The sequence below is a fragment of the Branchiostoma floridae genome, chromosome 3, assembly GCF_000003815.2.
Source record: "Branchiostoma floridae strain S238N-H82 chromosome 3, Bfl_VNyyK, whole genome shotgun sequence".
NCBI classification, from domain to species: Eukaryota; Metazoa; Chordata; class Leptocardii; order Amphioxiformes; family Branchiostomatidae; genus Branchiostoma; species Branchiostoma floridae.
The window spans coordinates 30400364-30424246 of record NC_049981.1 but is presented as its reverse complement, the minus strand read 5'-3'; the positions used below and the strand labels follow the sequence as shown (position 1 = coordinate 30424246).

The following is a 23883-nucleotide window of genomic DNA, read 5'->3' as shown; positions in this document are numbered from 1 at the left end:
ATATTTAGAAATTTGCAAAATTTTGGCCGAAATCTTTGCTGTGTTACTTGCCTTGGGTCAAAGGTTATAAGTTACGAAGGTCCCTACTGCGCAAGCCCAAGCCTGGTTTGCTAGGCCTGGCGTCATCAAGATGGCGACTTCCTTGGGTGCAAACACATACAACCGGCAAAACTGGGAAGATTCGGTAAGTTTAAGTCTCGTGAAACATTTTCAAGTACAGTAATCCATAGTTTAAGTACCAGGGTATCTATTCCTGTGGTTATTTTGGCTTCAACTGGGGCAAGCGTCGTGGAGTGGCCTATGTTTTAGAGCAGTCACGCACGCCAAGCTTCACTGTCTCACAAAATCGCATGTTGCAAAAATTATGCCTTATAACTCAAGGAGGTTGCTTCAACCTCTTTGATTACACTGCCAGAAAATAATCCATAGAATAATTTATAAATAATGATGTAGATATCTAAGTGGTTTCCTTGGATTTCACTCAGATAAGGAATATTTGGAAGAGTAATTAGTGAAATTTTCCAGACGCATGCTGTCTGAAACGACGATAGAACAAGGTTATTTCTTTCCTGACGTGTTTGCGATTTCTTTCCACCTCCAGGAGTTCCCAATTCTGTGCCAGACATGCTTAGGAGATAACCCTTACATACGGATGGTAAGTAACTTGAATGATCCACAACATAAAGATTTAGTCTTCGCAACATCTGCTTGGAGAAATTATACTTACGACTTAAGTTACTCAGTCTAATTTGAATGAAGCCGAACCACAAACCCGTTAAGTAAAACTGTCCAAAATGATATACTAGTAGTTCAATCAAAATTGATCAAACATTTAGAAATGATATCACTAGATTTGTACATGTATAGATAGCTGTTTTTACCAACAATAATAAAACTATATTGAATGCTATTGAAAGTATTACAATTTACAAGAACAGACACATTCATGATTGAATTCTGAAATATCTCTTCCACTTCTGCAGACAAAGGAGAAATTTGGAAAAGAATGCAAGGTATGTGAACTTCTTTAGTACATTGTTTAAAAATTGGGTATTGAATTGAAAATTTCACTAACACTAGCTTGATTTTTCAAAAAGTTTTTAAGATCACCAGTCTGATTGATCAACTCCAACTGACAATTGCCCTGCAAGCTGAAGTTGGTCATTGTGTCATACTCTTCTAGTACTCAATTAGAGCCTCAAATAGAGGGAGGGGAATGGAACTATGGCTTTAACAGATTTGTCTGTTCCTTGCCTCCCACAGATCTGCCAGCGCCCCTTCACAGTGTTCCGGTGGTGTCCGGGAGCGAGGATGAGGTTTAAGAAGACGGAGGTGTGTCAGACGTGCAGCAAACTGAAGAACGTCTGTCAGACCTGCCTGCTGGACCTGGAGTATGGTGGGTGTCTGGGGCTGCTGACAGTAAAGTGGCTTCAGGGTTGAACAAGTTTTCTAAAATCCACTTGTCCTATCGGGCAAGCACATAAAAAATGTACTTGCCCGAACCAATTTTTCACTTGCCCAAAATTCAAATGTCACTGTTACTGGTATATGCATTTTCACTTCCAGCAATGGAATTCTCTGTAGACAATTGCTTGATGTCATGACTGTAAAAGGTAACAAGTATATCAAAATTGCACTAAAATCAATGGAAAAATCTTACTTGCCCGATCGGACAAGTGAAGTAGGACATGCACTTGCCCGAACAGCAATTTCACTTGCCCTGGACAATAGGGCTAGTGGACTTGTTTATCCCTGGGCTTCAGTGCTATACAGGCTTTTCATTGACATCATACTTATTATAATTTTAATCCTCCAACGATCATGTTTGCAGGTAATTAAACAGTGCATCCTTGTGTGGTTTACAGACGTACGTTGTAATCCAACATGGTGCAGGTGACGTCAAATGCAAAGCCTGTATTGGTTGAATCGTTGTTGAATGTTTCGCATCCGGGGTGTACATGCAGGTTGAGGATACATTTACAAGGTTGTACGTTGATGTAGGTTAGATATCCTGGTAATAAGACATGCCAAAAAGTGGTTACTCAAGCAACTGGATATGTTTTTGGAAACGGTCAGATGTTTCAACTACTATCCAGTGGTTTTCGTTAGTGACCCTGAAGAGATGCAGTTGGAGATCAGGAGTATCAGGAACATCATTCAGCTTTAGACCAGTCCATTTATTAAGTCACCAATAAAAGGTAGAGGATGCTACCTGAAACGTCTGGTTGCTTTCAAAATCTATCTAGTTGCTTGAGTAACTATTATCTTGCATATTGGTTGAATTGGTTTGGGTAGGTTTTTTAGTTAGTTTTCAGCACTGTAATAACTTCAGACAAACTTGTCAGCAATATTAGTACATCTTAGTTAGACTATAACATCTATGTGGCTTGTGGGTCTTCCAGTAGCAGCTAGTTAATCAACACTCATGCCCATGTTGTACAGGTTTGCCAGTGGAGGTTCGTGATCGTGCCTTGCAGCTGAAGGACGATGTCCCCAAGTCTGATGTCAACAAGGAGTACTACACTCAGAACATGGAGAGGGAGGTATGTACCTGTACATGTACTGTACACGTTCTACATTACACTAACTTGTACTACACTCAATATGGAGAGTGAGGTTCATACATGTTCATACATGCACATGTAGCTAATCACTGTACTTTGCTTGTGCCTTTCATGAACAAAATTCTGTCCCATCCAACAGATAGCCAACACAGACAGTTCCAAAGCTGTGGGCCAGCTAGGGAAGACCAATGGCAGCCTAGTTACGGGCTAATTGCACCTCTTGTAGCCATCTAGTTTCATGTAAATGTCCTACACTCAATCCAAGCGCATTTGAGTTCTTCCGTACGTCTAGATCGATCAGCTTGAATATAATTAACTTTGAAAGTTGGATGATCAAAAAGCGGAGGGACTGTACTGTAGAGATGAAGTTTTACACTTTCAATGGTACTGCGCTCGCGCTAATGGAGCGGTCGCTACGCGCCCGTTGCGACAACTGTGGAACGTCGAACTATGTTTGTGTCAAGAAGCTACAGAAGCCTCCACAACGTGTAAAAATTGTGACGAGGAAGTGACTTGGGTTAGCCCTAAGAATGGACACAGATAAATGATCAATGTGATTTTATTGAATTATTGAATTTAGTAGAATTAAAAGTACAGTAGACCCTTCTCTTCCGCCATAAGTCACAGGTACTTTTGTGATGAGACGGCTGTATGGCCTCGTTATAAAGAGGTCACCGATAAGTTAGTATTAGCACTTGTATTGTTATAATCAAATGTACTGTATCCATATTTCCTAAGAAGTTGTATACTTACCTATGTTGAGCCAGTAGATGTACTAAATAGTACACGGTCATAATATGGCATGCTATCATGCATGCATTTTGCAATGATGTGTGTAAAGTTTTGGGCTAATGTAACATGTGTCACATTTTACATTGTTGTTATTTCTGTAAAATATATAGTAAAAACAGCACGTAGTTCTACAACTCACAACTTGGATCTTGTAATAAGGTAAAAAGACGTCTCTAAAGACCCATGTGCAACGGCTGTAGTAAGTTGATTCTTCAGTCCGTACTTCTATTCTATATATTACCAGTATTTCAAGGACCAGCTCACAAAAATACATGCTGCAAACTAAAGAAATCCCTAGAAAGATTTCCTTTGTAATGTATTGACGGTATTTAACAGCTAGTAATCGACGGACAATAGGTGGGAAACATTCCTCCCTGACCCTCGCGTGCCACCGGTCTGGTGTTAATTGGTTACTCCGCATTTGAAAGAACCGGCTTCATGGGCGTTGACCTCGCTAGAAATCTACTGAATAACATTTAGAGCTAGGCCCCCCCCCCCCCCATACACACACTTGTAGCTTATCACTGTACTATGCTTGTGTCTCACATTAACAACACTCTGTCCCACCCAACAGATAGCTAACACAGACGGCTGCAAAGCCCTGGGCACGTTGGGGAAGGCCCATGCCCTACGTACATGCACATGTAGCTAATCACTGTACTTTGTGCTTGTGGCTTGTGCCTTCACTCATTCACTATCCGGTTTATCATCACTCTGTTGTTCCCTATCCTGTGGGGGTTAGACGTGCTTGCATGTAGATGAGGGGGCTTGATGGCAGCTCTCCAGCGCCCTTTATCATTTACATTAACAAAACTCTGTCCCGCCCAACAGATAGCCAACACAGACGGCTCCAAAGCCGTGGGCACGTTGGGAAAGGCCCAGGCGCCCCATACATGCACATGTACTCCGTTTGTGCCTTACATTAACAAAACTCTGTCCTAACCAACAGATAGCCAACACAGACGGCTCCAAAGCTTTTGGCCAGTTAGGGAAGGCCCAGGCACAGGACGCCCATTCCTCGTTAAAGGGGCAAATTGCTGTCGCACATAAGCAGCGGGCCACAGTTTTCTTTAAAGACACAATGACTACGTATTTTGCCCTTTTCCGTTACAAGTACATGATAGTAATATGCTAAGCAATGTTTTCCCACCATTGTTAGTTGCCTTTTGGTCGTCCCGGGTAAGGTTTTGCTTAGAAACACGCTAAAAACACGTGTCGGAAATGCTATAAAGGTGAATATCGTGGCATTCTGATAATGAAAATACATTAGTTCTTTAAATTTTCAGTCATAATTTACATCAACCACTTAGGCCGGCTTGTCACGTGTTGATGAACTTGTCCAGCAGACAACCTTTTTACGTCAGATGCCGTTTTATTCTTGTCGCCAACTTTTGTATAATTTACGTTACCGAACTTCTGTTGGGCGTAATTCGCTTACGAAAAGACATTTTCCGATAATGTTTTCACTGTTTTATCTGCTAAACAGTGGTGTTGCGTAATAAACAAATGACAGAACACATAAAACACGAATGTTGGAAACATGACTATAACCGCCAATCTCAGGCCGTTTGTCACTTTTTTGATATAATTTACGTTACCATAATAAGTCCCTTAGAATTATAGAAAGATCATTACTTTTGTACTCATAGGAAAGAATGCTCCCAGATAAGTAATTGCCTGCAGAGTTAATCTTTCCAGAGCTGTTTGTTAAAATTTTATTTATCATTAAAAGCATAAATATAATTTACGTTACCATATAATTTACGTTACCATTTTTTTTCTTCAACATGTCATCCGATGTTCAGCAAGAGCACATCAACCAAAGACGTATTATCTGCTGTAATGTTACTGTAGGTGGGCTTGGCTCGCCATAGAGTCACAATGCAGTCTGTTTATATGTTCCTGTTTCAGTGAATTTTACGATGCTGGGACTTTTCATTTCTCATAGGAATGTAGAAATATGAGGGGCGAGTAAGAACAGAAAGAAACAACATCCCAACTCCCGGGATTCGAACCCGCGCCGAACCCGGGCAGCCGGATCACAAATCGAACGTGCAAACCGTTCGGCCAAAAGGCTTAAGCCATTAGGCGTCTTCGGTTTAGCAGTCCTTGAACACCACTGTTACACTACTCCCCCTTTTCTTTTCAAGATTCGTCCTCGAATCTCCGAGATCGACATCCCTGTGTGGCACATACTAGCCTGTTACTCACAGGGCCGGCGTAGGAACCATTGTAGAAATTCATAGGGGCGAGTAAGAACTGAAATAAACAACATCCCGACTCGCGGGATTCGAACCTGCGTCGAACTCGGGCAGCCGGATCACAAATCCAACGTGCTAACCACAACACTAAAAGCTCAAGAGCTGTTGGCGTGGTCAGTTTGGCAGCGCTAGAACCCCACTGTTACAGGAACGATGTTCAAATGATAAACCTGACATGCACCAACTTGGAAAGATGCGGGTGTTTATATTGATATCTGATGCTTCAATAATCAACATTACACGGAATGTATAGTACCAAGTTGAATAAATGTATATTGGGTTGGACTGAACCAAAATAAACCCCTGTTGTCAAACTAGACGCGTCCAAGTTTGTCGTCATTTTCGCGCGTTTTTTGAAGATCACACGACTGGAATGACAGAAATTCATGCTCAACACTGACTGATGAAGTAAGGTACGTTTCAAGCATGTTTGTCTTAAATAGCAACAGAGATTATGATCAGCTAATTATGAAGGTCAATGTAGTCAAGATTCGTGTCACAGAAATATTTCTCGTTTTACACAGTGGACCCCTTTACGTACAGACGGCGGTAAATCAGCGACACTATTTACGCTAGCGCCACGTTACCTACATTGAGGACTTGTCATTGAGTTATAAGCTCCATGATCAAAAGCATATGGGCTGCAGAAGTTAATAGCTAACTTAAGTTAAGACTTCACTATCATTAGATGTTCCGAAGTTTTCACCTTTGCTTGTTTAGGTTGGAAATCTTGTTAATTAGAAGCAAACTACTCTTTCAACCAGTCGTGACTGCACAGAATTGATGCACAGAATTGTTTTACATGGACAGACACATGGTTCAAGGCAGAAAGCTATTTGTGAAACCAATCCCACTCTATAAAGTCAAGATCTATATAACGTCAGGCTTGTCATGTAATCATGTGGCATTAGTATAAAGGGACAGGCTGCCAGGATAACTGTAGAACAGACTGCCTTTACACATGCAGCTCTCTTTTGGAAAATTCACTTAAGGGTTAATGACCCGCCCCGAGGTGTATATGGTGTCATAACGCCTGGTCCTATGCTATAACCACCGAATAAAACCACCGATGTGAGCGAAGCGAACGAGGTGGTTTTATGAGCATCGACACTGGTGCCAGTGTCGATGCAAATCGACACCGGTGCCGGTGTCGATTCATTCTGACCAATCAGAGGAGCGAAACCCACCTGCCTGGCCTGGATCTACGTGTTACGGCGTCATAACCAACGTGGAACGGGGCCTTCTGATTGGTCCGCGGCGCATGGCTATATGATAATGTTGTTTATAGCCTTGCTCATCAACAAAAGCCTTGTTATACACATATTACACAGTTCTTTCTGCCGGTATTATTGAACCACACGATATAAGGTGTATGGATGGACATTTTGTTAGGTAGCACATTCATTCTATATTGATGTGACATTGTGTTTGTTCCACGAACAAAGATTGTCCTGACATTAAAAAATGTTTTATAAGAAGTGCGATAATTGGTGTTTAGTTTGTTGTCTTTCCAATATCGAAAGCTTGTGCTAGAAAGGCCCAGTCCATCTGGTGCATTTTGCCATCGCATCATGTCCTGCTATTCCCAAAGACTTGATTAAAGGACGCGAGGACGAAGCGGTTCTGACCTAGAGCGTGTGATTGCGTGAATCCTTTGTTACTTAGCATGTATGTAAATAGACCCCGCCAAGATAGAGACCTTGCATATCTTGGGTGTCTTTCCGCAGAGTCCGGGTGGGTATAGGACGAACAAGATTATACGGGTATTCCGGATAACAGAGATACACTTTTTTGCTACTCTGAGTTAGCAACATGAAGATAAGAGGTCCAGCATTATAGACGAACATAACCTGATCAGTTCAAATAGAGCCAGTATGTACACTATTCGGCTTTCCTCCAAATGTTAGAGATTCTGTAATTTACGTTACCACAGTTCATTGGAATTTACCTGTAGAATAGATATCGCCTGCTTCCAACCATTTTCATAAATATATTCTATCGCTCTTATCCCATCCTACAGGGTGAAAATTAAGGAGTATTAAACGGTTTGTCTTCATATCAGAAAAAAAAAAATCATTTATTTACTTTTATACAAATGTAGCAAACTTAATAGCTAGTAATTTTGATGATTATTCCGAAACAAATGACACGGCGGTTAAATATTTCTCATTGGCGTGTAATTTGAAGGTTTTGGGTTGGAAAATTCGCTAATTTGGCTGTTGTTAATCCACTATTACTTGCTGGAACATTTCTCTGTGTAGTAATATGCTCTTTATTACGAAATTGTAGGAAAGATGACATGGCCTACTAAAAATCAAATATCTCCAAAATTAAGCGTGTTAGCACCAGACAAAAATAGCAAAAGATAGTCGATATAAGTGGTAACAAGTTCATACCAGCAGGTAAGCGTTTTGGACAACTTTATTTTTTACAATTTTCTACCTCCAATTTTCCCAGTTAATGAGGAATGGGCGAGGAATACACGCACATGTAGCTTATTATCACTGTATTTTGCTTGTGTCTCACATTAACAAAACTCTGTCCCACCCAACAGATTGCCAACACAGACGGCTCCAAAGCCGTGGGCACGTTGGGTAAGGCCCAGGCACCCAGCGACATGCTGCTGAAGTTGGCCCGGACCACGCCGTACTACAAGAGGAACCGTCCCCACATCTGCTCCTTCTGGGTCAAAGGTGAATGTAAGAGGGGAGAGGAGTGTCCCTACAGGTAATCGCATCATTTTTTGTTGTTGTCATAGCTAAGGCATCAAAGGGTTGATTTGAGGTCTGAAAAATACTGCAAAAGGTATTGCTCCTAAATGATCATCACTGATGAAAGATAGTGGATGCTATCTTAAATGTCTCACTGTTTCCAAAATCATATCCAGTTGCTTGAGTAACTGCTTTTTGGCATATCGTATTACCTGGATGTCTAACCTTCATTGACACTCTGAAACAAGATCGAACCAATTCGATAGGAATTGTTTTATAGAGCATAACATAAACAGTGATGACAAAACTTTATATAGGACTGAGTAAGAAGAAGTACCTGGATTCAAATTTAATTTGCAAAGTAGATGAAGAATTCTACAGACTGTCATTCAATATTGCCAGAATAACATTTTATCAACTTTTTTTTTCAGGCACGAGAAGCCAACAGATCCGGACGACCCTCTGGCAGACCAGAACATCAAGGACCGCTACTATGGGGTCAACGACCCTGTGGCTAACAAACTGCTAAAGAGATACGACAACATGCCGTCTCTGAAGCCGCCAGAGGACCGTTCCATTACAACTCTGTACATAGGGGGGCTGGGGGATAAGATCACTGAACAGGATCTTAGGTAGGTACTCAGGTTTTTTTTTCCTAGCCATGAATATTTTTATAGCAGTGACAAGGACTTAAGGATTCTAGTTCTGATTTTATCTTAGCATAATGGTAACAGCAAGGTATTAAAGTCGCCAATCAGGGGGATGATTTGTCAGGGGGTCTTGGCCTCTCTATGGTGAGATTTTAAAAATATAAGGTGAAAAGTTGGCTTCCTGGGGGTACCCATGGGGGACTTAGTTTTCATACTATAGATCACGTGTAATAAGCATTTTGTTGTCATTTTTGAGGGACATTTCAATATTTTTTTCACATCATATTACACAAGGAAATGCTAGTTAAGTACCACTACATTTGTTGAAATTGAGTGTAATTGTCACAACAAATAATAGCATGTTGGCACTAAACCCAACCCTAGACTTTCCTTATCACTCAGAGGTAAAATCATTTATTCTCTTTTTACAGGGATCATTTTTACCAGTTTGGTGAGATCAGGTCGATAACGATGGTTGCTAGGCAACAGTGTGCGTTTATCCAGTTCACGTCACGGCCGGCGGCAGAGATGGCAGCGGAGAGAACCTTCAACAAACTCATCATCAACGGGCGCCGGCTCAGTGTCAGGTAAGCTACCGCTCTTGTATTGGCCAGAGAAAAATGTTATGTTCCCAGGCTTTAAGCTGGCATAAAGGGTGTCCAAATTTCTTGGTGAGTCGCAGTAAGTGATATAGTAGTGACTATTGTAGGGGGTCTGGGGGCAATGCATCCACCTTCCATGGTGCAGAGTTTTCAAGAATTTTAAATGATGCATTCTAAGGTATCCTGAGGGGAGAATGTTGTATTTCTGGTCAATCATGCCTGGTCCGTATTTATGTTCGATATCAGTGTTCCGACCGGTCTGTATTTCACAGTACAGCCAAGGGCTCCACACTTCAACGTGCATTTGATGTCACATCACGAGTCACAGTTGAAGACTGTGCCCACGTCTCAATGAATTTTTAAAGTGTGAGTGTGGCCACATATGACCTAGTAGCATCCCTGGTCAATCTTGATTTTATGCTTGTCAGAGTATCTGCTCCCCAAGGTAAGGAGGTGAATTGTTAGAACATGGGGGTGCAAGGTCTCTCTTTCCCTCGTTAGAAAAAAAAACCTGACTCCTGTTCGTTCCACCACAGATGGGGTCGTTCTCAGGCGCAGGGGAAGGACAAGAAGCTGGAACACTCAGAGCTGGACATGAGCCTGGCACCAGTGCCGGGGCTACCCGGGGGTGAGTACAGTGCTCAAAATACTTTTTTTCAGCCAGGCTGCTCAGAATAGTAAGGCAAAAGTGAGGTTGCGCCATCAACATGTAAGGTTGCCCCACACCCAAGGTATTACTTTCTTCAAATCAGCTACTTATCCATTATCATTTATTCCAGTTACATGTAACTGCTTATGTTTTATTTAATCAAGAAACAAGTACAAAATCTTATGCACTTAGGCGGAGGAAAAGCGGTGTTCCAACTGCTAAATTTCAGGTTGTGCAGTGTGCAACCTGTGTGTGAAATTAATTTACACCAAGCAAAATATTTGTTGCATTTGCAAGTGGGCATTTCGAGCACTGGAGTACTACTCTAATATCTCTGCACCCAACTTGAGACACAACTCCGGACACAACCTATTTCATAGCAGATTATGAGTGAACTCAAATCTTGACTCTTGAAATCCTTCCTTGCTTTTTTGCCGTGCACTGCCAGGACCCTGGTTGGGGCAGAAGAGCCGGTATACTCATTTCATTGCTGAAATGTTGATTTAATGTGAAAGAAAAATAGACTCCATATCACCATGTACACGGTTTATGGTCCCTCCAAGTTTACAGTGTTATGTATTTATATGTACAATTTTTTAATGTGATGAGATGCAAATTCCATAACCATTTCAAATCTTTTCCAGCTCTGCCACTACCCCCTGGTGAGATGACAGGGTCAACACCCAACTATTTCAACCTACCCCCCCAGCCACAACCCCCTCACAGCTCCGGCCAGATGCTGCCACCCCCTCCGCTGGGCATGCCACCCCCCTTGCCGCCAGGAATGGCACCACCCGGTATGATATGTTGTAAAAAGTTTTGCTCATATGGACTCAATGAACAGATGAGCTTCCAATCTTTAGTTGGTCAAGACAGAGAAGACAGATGCTATGTACTAGGGGTGGGTACCGGTACAGAAAATTCAGGTCCGGTTCAGGTCCAGAGGATCAGGTCCAGGTCCGGACCTGAACCTGATGCAGTATGACTCATACCAATGGTCCATTTCACTACAAAGAAATCTGTTTGGTGGAGTATTAGACTTACACTGGCGTTTTAAAATCCTACAACGCTAATTGCACCTGTACGATTGGCTGTAAAACTTGGTAGAAATTACTATAAACTCTACTCTACTTCACTCGTTATTTTCTTCCACCTGCAAGCGCCAAAACGTGTGAATGCTTGATAAAATAATGTGTTAATTTTCTAATCGGTCCAACATTCGGTCCACCTAATTTTTTCAGGTCCGGTTTTTCTGGACCGGTCCAATAAGAAAAAAACCGGTTTTGTACCGGTACGCTGTACCGATACCCAGCCCTACTATGTACAGTATGCACAGGTGCATCTTTTACTCGTGGAAATTCTCCTTGCTCTGTTGACAACAGTGAACCAAGACTTAACGTCCCTTCCTATTAAAAAGGACTGCAGCCCTTTTCAGTAGTGTGCATGTCGTATGAGTGTCACAGTCGGGATTCGAAGTCAGGACTTCTTGGTCCAAAGGCAGGGTGACTCAAGGGTCAACAACACTGGACTACACACTCTACTAATATTATGAAGTACATGTATTGGAAGGCATTTCGGTGAAAAAGATGTTTATGTTGTGAGATTGCAAGGTATGATTCTGGTGGTGGGAATTTTAAAGTGCTTAAGTTGTTGGTTAGTTGCTGGTTAAATGTGGGAGCTCAGTTTTACGTCTCGTCAGAGAGGACATCCTTAACCAAAGGTTGGTACCTAAGTTGAGAGTGGAAATAGGTGTAAAGACCTTTTCCAACGACAACAACGTTGGGGCTTACAAGGGGTTTGAACCCAAAACCTTTAGATTCTAAACTAGCGTGTCTCCTTTCCCGCAGGAATGCCGCCTCGCGGGTTGATGCCCGGTTTCAGAGGACCGCCTCCCGGACTCCGGCCGCCCGGCTTCCAGCCGCCTCCCATGATGCCGCAGGGCCAGGGTCCGCCACCACCCATGCGCGGCCCCGCCCCCATCCACTACCCCTCACAGGACCCCCAGCGGATGGGGTCGCAGGCACAGCAACCCCCTGCACCCACCCAGCCCCCTCCCAAGAACTAGCTCCCAATAGGATCACAACAGGGGGTTGGCTATGGACTTTTCATACTACCGATAACTGGTTGGTTGAGTCCAGAAGAGTAAGACCTACAGATTTGCATATGTATGTATCTGAATACTGTAAACTCTTCTATTTTTATGGAGACGACAAAAGGAGGTTGTCACAATGTTCTAAGTTTGCGGTTGAAACATTTCTGTAGTACAGTAGATAAGTGATACACTGGAACTTATTTGCAGTGTTGTGAGGCTACCGCAAAAATAAGACTCACCAACTCAAGATTTATAGTACTCTGCACATGACTGTGATTATATAAACAATTCAGATGTACCTGGAAACTTCTAGTTAAACTATCCAGTATGGCAGGTTGTGCAAGTACCCTGTAAGATACTGTAAATGCATTTAAGTTCGCGGGGATTTAATTTCGCGGTAGCGGGAAAAGGGACTTTTCGCGGTGGATTTAAGTTTGCGGTAACACCATAGAATGCAGTCTAATACCATTATCGAAAAATGTTCGCGGTGGATTTAAGTTCGCGGTAAAGTGGTCACCGCGAAAACCGCGAACATTTATCCACCGCGAACATTTCTGCATTTACAGTAGCATTTTATAGTATTGCAGTTTTGTAAGTTCACATGCATCAAATAGTGTGCTTGCAACCAGTAAGTACATTCCTACATCTAGCATTTTGTTACTTTAAATTTTAACATGCATTTTGGTAAATGATGAAGAATCAAGAGCAAGGGAGCTTATACATGAAAACAGCATGTTAACACATTTTTTCGTAGACTTAAATGTTCTGTGACTGTTGGCTATGCTCATTTTAGCAATTCATGTGTATTGGTGGGATTTGCTCTTAAACATTTACTTTAGGTTATGAGCTGTATTTGTGTTGATAATGCAACATATGGCTGAGTACATACATGTAGAATTGCATATATTAGAATGATAGTATAGTGGACTCTGATGTGCTTCTTATTTCTCAAACCAGAACGAAACTGTGGGGACTGAAGTAAAAATTCCTGTCCATAGTAAATTTATTAAACTTTAGGGTTGTTGTTGCTATACACAAACAGTAGATGAATACTATTAAAAGGAAGTGGTATTTTAACCAGTCTCGAAAGAAACTGCAGTTTTGTACAATGTAGACTGTAAGGAATAAATCAAGGATGTATTCACTGTGTATAGTCAAAAGAACTCACTTAAAAACATCACAGAACAAATTCACAACTTCCATGTGTTTATTTTCATAACTTATCATTGATATTAGTGTGCTCAACAGTTTTCTCTATTAATAAGTATGTAACGTTAACCTTTCTGGGAACTTAAAATAATACAATGTTAGGAGATAGCTATTTAGTTCAAATAAAAAAATCCACACACTTCTACATTTACTTCAGTACATTACTACTACAGATTCTCAGGTTCAGGTCTGGACCTGCATTTACTGTACCAGTACCCACCCCTAGTCAACTCTTATCAGCCGCGTACCTAGCCTCTGGGGCCTTCTTTCGGCTTATAATACACTTTTACTGGCCATTTATTTTTGTACTGGGTCACTGATTGCCTGCCGGCCGTCGCTGATCCATTGGCCCCTCTTTTTTGATTTTGCTTTAAAGCCCGGTTCTAACGCAGGCTCTACGGGGCCAATGAGTCAGCGACGGCTGTCAATCAGTGACCCAGTACAAAAAGAAATGGCCAGCAAAAGTGTATCATCAGCCGAAAAAAGGCCCCAGAGAGCTGCTTCGCGTACCATGATTACTCCATTTGTAACCAATGAGATTATAGTAATTTGTGCCTTCCCAGCCAATCGGAGAGTCTGAATCATGAATTATAGCAGTTTATCTATAAAAATGTCAGCACGGTGTTATCAGGAGTCTACAGTGATGTCTGTGTCTGATGGCTGGTCTTTCCTCAGCTCCCATATCTACAAGAAAACAAAAACATGTTAAACATGTCATGTAATGACTAGTTATGAATTTCCTGTCATTTAGCACAATAAATATACAAATGTATTGCAAATGGATTTTCACCATTAATTGCATAAATCAAGTTCTATTTTCCGTATTCGAAATACATTTACTATCTATTATTTACATTAAATACCATCAAAGTTACCAACAGGTAAAAAAAATAATGAAAGTTCATTCATCCCTTCCTGACTTATCCTCTTTCTAATTCTGCAATTGAAATGCCCCTGCAGTTCCAAAGAAAGCTGATGGAAGGCACAAACCTAAAAAAAGTATGTCATCTTATGTCCCACGTATAATAGCTATCTTTCTAAAAACAAAGTTCAAAAGGAGCCTGAATATTAGCATCATTACAGATAATACTTTGGATGCTTTGATAAGCGGCTCATAAAGATAATACCAGGTACCAATCATACTATTACTACGATGTATAGAAAAAGGATACAAAAACAAAACAATGAATGTCACATCACAGTCAAAGCCTTGAAAGTTACATTATTGTCATTCACATATTAGCATTACCATCAACTCAAATCTATACAAAATTCTGCTGCAGGCCTTAAAAAAGCCGCCAGGGGGCCCAAAATCTAACCATTTCTTCAACAGGGCACATGTCTTTTTCACGCACGACAGAGTAAAATCCTACCTGAATGTAAGACTCTGACAGGGTGATCATCTGAGGCAGGATGTCGGCTACATGGAGGTCCTGCATCTCATACCACTGGCCGGAACCCTGCAGGGTGGAAAAAATAGTGCTTTTGACACCAATGGCTGCAAGTATGCTTTGTAAGATTCAATGTCAAACACGTCAACATGAGAAGGAGGTACATATTTTGTACAAATATCTCTGTTCATTGAATAATACTTGATATGGCTGAATACTATTCAGGAGATGGTAAACCAGATTTCCATTAGTGGCATAAGTACTGATATTTGCATTGTTTGAGTGTACAATTTTGTAGTGGAGAGATTACTTCAAAAACAGCAAACAAGAAACTGCCACAAATATCTTAGCCTCCACCAGACCTTCCTACGAGGGTACAGGGATTGTAGAATTCGGCAAAAAAATCGGAAAATTGGCCAGGGGAGTCAGTCCTCGCTTAGGTTCTTGTTTCCCCTCCCAGCTGACCAACTCCTCTGGTAGCAAAACCCTCCTGGCAATTTATTCTCCCTATAATAGCAAGCGTAGTCAGTCTAGTAGAGACGACAAATATCTCACTATGTACCTGGTCTACAGCATGTACATGTAAGTGCGCCTCCTGCCAGGATGGAAGGGCTCAGTAGTCCCTGTGATTGATTATGTCGTTTTTAATCTGTATCCATTGTATTTTTATGTTGAGGCGAGGACTGAGCAAAGGTGCCAACACCTGTTTCCTCGCCCCTTCCACCTGTGTGGTGATTTTTAATAAACAAATAACTAGTAATACAATGCCACTACACCTTGTGGTAGATGTGAACTCTGTACGTCCCCTTGCCGGCCCCAGGCAGCCCATCGTGAACGATGTTGGCGATCAGGTCATAGGTCGTGTTGGGATGCTTCTTCTGGATCTCTGGGTCCTTGGACAGGTATTCTCTCAGATCAATGTTCCTGAGATAAAGAGAAATGTGATCAGCCTAGATGTAGGCTAGATTTACACAGCCTTCATGACATCTTGTGCTATGACAGACTCTGCTGGGATGGCCATGTGCAAAGACTGACCCACAACAACTGGCCAAGAAAAGTAATGAATTAATCTGTAGTGGGCCAGAACCCATGTGGACGCCTCAAGAGGAGATGGGTAGACAGTGTCAATGAAGATATTAGACTTGTAAAAAGCCGACTCCCTTGACTGAGGTGGATGGAGAGCAGCTATCAGAACCAAACAACTTCTCACAACGTCCAACCCCTGGAAGACAGGGAATAATGGACGCTAAATCGGATAGTGAGTGAGTGTGAGTGCTGAGTTAACTGTATGCATCATATCGTTGCAGAACTAATTCAAGAAGCTGCACACCAGGACTGTCTCCAGCTCTGAATTTTTCTGTCTCATCCGTTGTTTGGGAGCCCATGTTGTCAATTTTTACTGTTAACTAATACATTTTAATGTCATGAAGTTAAAATTTTTTGGGTGAGGTGAAATTTTTGCCATCCCAAGAAGCAGAGAGAGACATCCTTGCTGCACCACAATAAATGAAAGATAATGATAGATGTATACATACATACTGCGGCATTCTGAAAGTAAAAAAGTACAACTATACCAAAAGTACTGCACTTACTTGACAGGGAAGGTGACAATGGTTGGATTTTTCTCCACATAGAAGTTGTTCTTGGTGAAACGCTGGGAAAAGAAAAAAAATACCAGTCTGATATAGATTTTTTAAAATCAATGTTTCATTATGACAAGTCACAAAATGTAGTTGTCATCTTATTCACACTCTCTTACTACTTTTGGTTGTGCTTAAAAATTTAAGATAGAAATACTCAGGAAAACGTTTACTCAAGTAACTGGATGTTTTTTGGAAATGGTCTGATGTTTCAGGTACATTGTATACATAGCCTGGGTACCATTACACTTGATACGCTTACATTTTTTTTTTAAGGTAGCGAGTGTAAGGACTACCTAAAATTTGTCACCACCTAATTTCAACGATGTCTAAACTTCATTGATTAAACTAGGAATACCCCTTACCTTCACATAGAGGATGAGATAGGGAGGCAGCCTGGTCAGCTCAAACCTCTTCAAGGTGGAGTCTTTGTAAGACTTGTATTCCTGGGTGCAGAGGACAGACATTCATGTCATGACAAGGATACAAAATGCTAACTTTCATGCTATGTTTGAATTTGATCTGATATTATGCTGCATTACACACTATTCTAGTAGAAAACATGAAGTCAGATGATAGTAGAATCCTGTTAATTGTATTAGATATTTGTCAGTGGACTTTCTGCAGTTACATGCGTATCTAAAGATACACATAACGGGCTTGTGACAGTGTTCTTGCCAGGCCTTTTCAGCATAAGGGCCTAGCGCCTCTACGATTTGGATCCCCTATGCACTGTACTACTGTAGGAATCGTACCACTGAAAATCTTTAAATCCAGAACACCGCCGAAGGAACACCATTTCATGCATTCTGAGGGCCCATATTTCGTGAAATAAAGCCAACATTTTTGCCATTGTTACAAAATAGCAGAAAGGTCCCCTTCTATGGATGAATCACAGAATAGGGACCCAAATCACAGTGTAGGAGCCCTATGTTTGCAACTTGCTGTGATAGTTTTTGGGTCAAATCAACATGGCCTAAAGGCGGTTTACTGGGTATGAAGAAGAAACAAACCTCGGCTTCGCCGTTGAACTTGGCGAGCAGATTGGCGAGCGGCTCCTGCGGAATGATGTTCTGCTAGTACTGGTATGACATATCATACCATAGGAGCAAACTAGAACAAACAAACAAACAAACCTTCTCGGCTTCTCCGTTGAACTTGGCCAGCAGGTTGGCGAGCGGCACCTGCGGAATGATGTTCTGTTCGTACTCATCCTGGAACAGCGGTGGAGGGGGGAGGTCAAGGGTCAGGTACATGAAGGGCGAGGTCGTCACGGTTTCTAAAAATAGACAGGAATTTTACAGTGTGTCAATATATCTCTGTGTGTTTCAAAAACAAAGAAGAAAATATTACATGTAGCTATTAACGATCATAGTAATATGATGTTTCCCATAGAAATACATGATATTTTAGATCATTTTCCATTAGTCTAGTTTAAAATTACAGTAGAAGTTTAGTTGTTTTTTGTTTTCTTCTCATCTATCAGAACACTTGTGGTCATTTGTGCATTTAGCCTATGGGCATGAACATGCAATAAAGATTATCATATCATTTATTAGTAAGCTGATGGTCGACCTGTGCAAATGTCATAATGTTAGCAAAATTACTAAAGAGATATGATCAGGGCGAAGATTACGTTGTAACAAGTAAATTTCTGTCCCAAATGGAGGGACGGGTCGTGGAGACAGCTCTAACTGTGACAGGCTTGAACATTGTCACACAGTGGGTTAAGATGCTACAGTCCTTTACATAAATTACTCTTTGATTTGGTTATGGTGTTACTGTTAGTCTTTGTTAGTCTATCTCTTGCACAGCAAACAAAACACTCATTCCTTTTGCTAGTGGAGGCAAAGAACAGACATTGTTCCTCTACAAACCTGGCCCTTTTTCAGCTTCTTTTTCTAGAACACAACACAATGAGACAAAATTATTTTCATGAACAAATCACTGCAAAAGGGTAAAAGGATGAAATCAGCTCTTTTTGACGAATCCTTTAACTTAAGCAGCTTTTGACAGTGTAAGAACAGAACAATTCTAGAAAATTGACAATATTCTCCATCCCTTTAATCATTTTTGTTCATTGAGATCTAAAGAAGATCAGCTAATCCAAAACTAAAGTGGTCTGATTATACAAATGTATGCCAGAATTAAAAAAAAAAACAATTGAGAGGAAAATACACACAGTAAGGTGTAAAGTTTTCTATCTTCAGTCTGGGCCATGCAAACTCTCAATACCCATTCTATAGTTTTAAGATGACAATTTGTGATTGTCACTTTATGTTGATTAATCCCATGAAATACAGTCAAACCTGTACAAGTTATCACCTCTGTATAAGGACCAACTGGCCAACATGACCACTTGTATATGATGAGGCTATACATTAAATGGACAAGCAAGACAACAACAAAAAAACATGGCAAAAAATATGCACTAACCTTTCCCCTCAGAAATGTTGGTCTCTCCAGTCTGGAAGAAATAACAAGCATTTTGTCATCAATCATCTGCATATTCACCATTAAGTCACTACAAATAATATAATATATAAAGACTACCGGTAGTTGTATCAGCAGCACTGACCCAAAAGGGAAAAGCATTCCTACAAATCCTTAAATACATGTAAGCTAAGTTTGTACATAGAGAAAATGCCTTCATAATATCTTTATACTTGTGCAAGGAACTTACGTCATCTTTAGTGATGAGTTGTCTGGAATAAATCTTCATTGTTCCACGGAACACCTTGCCGACTGAACCTGCAATGGAATATTAGTTTAAGTCCTCCATGCACCACACACTGTGTACTTATGAAATATAATAGATCAAAATTGGGCAGAAATGAAGAAATTGCAATATTCAAAAAGCAAGTTTACACAGCAACAGTTCAAAACTTACTTGACATGACTTTCTTGTTGCCACCCATGGAGGCATGCATGGCGTTCAGGAACCAAGACAGGAAGTCTATCGGGTCACCTGAAACAGTGGAAGAGAACAATATTGATAGTATCTCACAATGAGCTACATATTTGTTAATCTCCAAGCAGATCTTGAGGTCGCATATGATCAAAAGCTGGGAAAGGGGTTTAGAAAACACCTGTGAATCCTACTTTCTGTTCCCACATACTGCCAGGCAGGACCCCGGTTTAAAAATGTGATCTAAACATAAGCTGCCTCGTGGCTACACTGGTTGTCAGAGAACAGCGTTAGCCAGCCAGGGGAGTAATTCCCCGGGCCGGCTTATACGATTTACAGGGCATGTGGCTAGGGGCTCTGGAAAAACCTGTAGCCACTAAGCGCAACCAGGGTACATTGTGTCCCCATTGTTTTCTAAAAAAACACCTGAATATATAACATATACATCTCCATCTTTAAGCACTCCGTTTATCGCAGTCCTCTCTCACCTTGCTCTGTGATCTGGAACCTTTTCTTGCTGCAGAGCACCACGGCCTGCTGCAGCATCTCATTATCAAACACAGTAACAAAACAAACCCAACTCCATCTTAGTACATCCCACTTCTGACACCATGTTGTGGTCTCACCTTGCTCTGTGATCTGGAACCTCTTCTTGCTGCAGAGCACCACGGCCTGCAGCATCTCGTGGGGGCTGACGTGCGCCTTAAAGTTCCGAGGGTTCCACAGCTTCCTCATCAGCTCACCAAACCTACAAAAATAGAAAAATTTACGGTTCTTATTGGAAATCAATGTGCAAATGTCTGCATATTTGTGCATAGTGTGTTTTTTATGCACACAATTAGACAGATTAGCTGAAGAGGCTTAGGACCTTTCGAATCTGAGCCAAACAGGAAAATGAGATTTTTACCTATACTATGGTGGCAGATGTGTTTTGGGTCCAGGAAATTAACAATAGTAAAGTAGAGGAGAGTTGATAGTCATTTTTACCAAACTTGGTCTAGGTTAACAGAGGTAGTTAGCCTGGTTCACATGAAGATACTCCACCAAACAGATACATTTGTAGCAAAATTTGTAGCAAACTATTGTTTTGAGTATCACCCCTTCACAAGTTTTCAAAAACAACTAGGTTAAGGTTCTGAATCTGATCCTCTGAACCAAAACCGTACCTGTAGTACTGTACCTCTATTTTCTGCATCTTTGCAACTGAACACGCATTACCTCTGTACAATAAGGAACATGATGTCCCCGGGTGGGCGCTTGATGTCCTTGTAGTTCTCCTCCTGCAGGAAGTAGTCCCTGAGGGGGCTGACGTGTGACAGGGCCTGCAGGACCACGTTACAGTAGTCGTTGGCCTTGATGTTGTTGAGCCCCACGATCCCCGGCAGGTACATGGTGCTGTCGTACGCACGGGACAGCTTGGAGGAACCGTCCAGCTGCTGGATGTGGTCCGTCTTGAACGTTGGATTCAGCACATACTGTAGGGAAGGGTACATACACATGTACATGAACATGAATGTAATACTAGTAATATCTTGTGTATTTGCCCGGCAGGTACATGGTGCTGTCGTACGCGCGGGACAGCTTGGAGGAACCGTCATACTGCAGGGAAGGGTACATACGTAATCATGAGTGTACCCAATATACCATTCTCCTAGATACATTCTACTACATTCTCAGCTTGGAGGACCCGTGTAACTGTTGGAATGTGGTCCATCTTGAACGTCGGATTCAGCACATACTGAAGGGAAGGGTAAAGTCATGATCATGTGAGTGTAATAATATCTTGTGTATTTGCCAGGCAGGTACATGGTGCTGTCGTACGCGCGGGAAAGCTTGGAGGAACCGTCTAGCTGCTGGATGTGGTCCGTCTTGAATGTCGGATTCAGCACATACTACAGGGAAGGGTACATACATGATCATGAGTGTAATAATCACACTCACACTCAGTAATAATAATATCTTGTGTATTTGCCCGGCAGGTACATGGTGCTGTCGTACGCACGCGACAACTTGGAGGAACCATGTAGCTGTTGGGATGTGGTCCATCTTGAATGTATTGTAGGATTCAGCACATACTGAAGGGAATGGTAAATACATGATCATGAGTGTAATCAACACACCATTCTCCTACATGTAGAGCATGCACAGCCACACCCAAAGCCCATACAACACAGCTGAAGAGGACCCGTCTGGCTGCTGGATGTGCTCCGTCTTGAATGTCGGATTTAACACATACTGCAGAGAAGGGTACATACATGAGTGTACTCAACATACATCTCCTACATTCTACTACATTCTCAGCTTGGAGGACCCGTGTAACTGTTGGATGTGTTCTGTCTTGAACGTCGGATTCAGCACATACTGCAGAGAAGGGTACATACATGAGTGTTCTCAACATACCATTCTCCTAGCTACATTCTACTACATTCTCAGCTTGGAGGACCCGTGTAACTGTTGGATGTGGTCCGTCGTGAACATTGGATTCAACACATACTACAGAGAAGGGTACATGACCATGAGTGTAATCAACATACTAGATGTACGTAGGGCAACACCTAAAGGCTATATAACATACTTTGGGGAGGCTGTAAACAAGGAAATCCTGTTCAAACATCAAATGCACTGGGAATTTCTCAATTGGTATATTCAATCAAGGCAATCCAGAAAATCAGAATACTATAACACCTAAAGCTACCTCCTACAAGGGGCTGCCAGCTTTACTCATAGGTGCCCCTCTGATGAAAGGACATTGTGATTCAATTCTTTTCAATTCATGTACACACCCAGACGTGAATCTGGCTGCTGGCTCCATGGAATTTGGACCAGATGTGGTGAGTTGCAAAGCAGACAATGCAGACACAGTCTTGCCTAACCTAAAAATGGCTTACAACACACATATCATACCTTGATGTCATCCAGGGAGGAGTCAATGACCTCGTAATTGTCAGGTAGGCAGTAGAACTTGAGCGTGTGAAGGTTCAGGAAGACATGATGGTCTACCTGAACACTGTGGGTGTAGGCATGAGACTTCCGGCCTCGTCCTGGGGAAAAATATTATGAACAACAAATTCTTTAATTCCATTATCTTCTTGAGTTATCTTAAGTTATTGCATACCCAGTTAACCACCTCTTGGCATTGCCAAGAAGCTTTCACCAACATTGATGAAAGCTCCTTGGCATAACACATCAGTATTGTCTTAGAGAGAACAAGCTGCATATCCGGAAATAATTTTCTATTCCACTCACACCAGGACGAACCCCTAATCTTTTGTGTGGTGGGTTCTTTTACATGCTCGAAGAGTGGCTCTCCTCAAACACAGATGCATGTATCACTAACACACTTGTCCTTTGCACATAGTCATACACAAAATCAGTTACCAACATGTATGTTCCTTATTGTCTATGGTAACTAAGAGATGCACAAACTGCTAATAATCACATTTTTAGAAGGCTGAGCAAAACAAAAGAAGAAGAAGACCCGAAACTTACCTTGGAAGTATTTGCCACAGACCAGGCAGGCGTAAACATTCAGGTGGGACAGGGAGACAGAACACAGCTTCTCAAAGTCAAAGTCAAGTAGACTCCTGGAAACAAACATATCATTTATCAGTGAAACACTAATATTTGATACATGGTGCAATACATTCTGAACAAAACATGCACTTCATTTCATATCTTTCTCAATGTATACTGTCACAAAACATCTCAATGAAAACACACAACAAGAACATTTAGAGTAAACCTGGTCTGCGTAACATGGCCACTGTTTCACTGGACAAAGAAACAATCTTTCATACAGACATTTGAAAATTAGTTCAACTTTGATTCGAATTTTTTCTAAAAATAACACATTCATGGACATGTGGGCATAAAAGTTAACACATGTGATATGATTGATGATATGTAAAACAATAGCTGACCTGTTGATGGTGTCCAGATAGGGGCAGTGCCGACTTCTTGCATCACTCCCTCCACGGACCCTACCTGTGGGTAGAAAGATGGGAAGGTTAAATATTACAGTTTCTTCCCCTGATCAAATAAATTTGTTTGGCCATTTTGCCGTTCCCAAACGTCGAGTGGAGCGCCCCCCTCCCCATCATCAATGCCATACTCTACGCAAAACTACGATTAGAATGCAACTGTTCACCACCTTGCAGTGAGGACAGAAACTTTGTTTATACTCTAAATAAATGCAATGCATAAAGGCACAAAAAGACGTACGTGTAGGCTCGTTTTCCTCGTCTTCTGAAGAGTCAGAATATTTTCTTTTCACGGCGGCCGCCATTTTCACCAAGACTGCATCAAAGAAAAAAAATAGAGAAGGCTGATAGAGAAAACAGAGAAACGTAACAATCAAACAAAACTACTCAAGCTAAATATATATATTTTTTGTCTTTCTTACAGGTAAGTTTTC

General features: G+C 41.5%; 2 protein-coding genes across 2 annotated transcripts; one reads left to right on the top strand and one right to left on the bottom strand.

Annotated features, from left to right (window-relative positions):
* Positions 1-5: 5 nt before the first annotated feature.
* Positions 6-13247, top strand: LOC118411474 (pre-mRNA-splicing factor RBM22-like). The gene is made up of 11 exons (XM_035813754.1): positions 6-184; positions 602-655; positions 984-1013; positions 1264-1396; positions 2443-2543; positions 8172-8344; positions 8760-8960; positions 9410-9565; positions 10117-10208; positions 10874-11026; positions 12077-13247. The coding sequence occupies exons 1-11, from the start codon at positions 131-133 to the stop codon at positions 12292-12294; spliced, it is 1365 nt and encodes a 454-aa protein (XP_035669647.1). The 5' UTR covers positions 6-130; the 3' UTR covers positions 12295-13247.
* On the bottom strand, positions 12537-23861 carry LOC118411481 (U4/U6.U5 tri-snRNP-associated protein 2-like). The gene is made up of 16 exons (XM_035813769.1): positions 23691-23861; positions 23390-23453; positions 22959-23053; positions 22374-22510; positions 20688-20944; positions 20096-20217; positions 19452-19529; positions 19245-19312; positions 18998-19028; positions 18439-18462; positions 17698-17840; positions 16927-17007; positions 16514-16575; positions 15698-15845; positions 14904-14990; positions 12537-14214 (listed from the first exon to the last, which is right to left on the bottom strand). Exons 1-16 carry the CDS (start codon positions 23752-23754, stop codon positions 14158-14160), a joined length of 1518 nt encoding a protein of 505 aa, XP_035669662.1. The 5' UTR covers positions 23755-23861; the 3' UTR covers positions 12537-14157.
* Between the last annotated feature and the right edge of the window lie 22 nt (positions 23862-23883).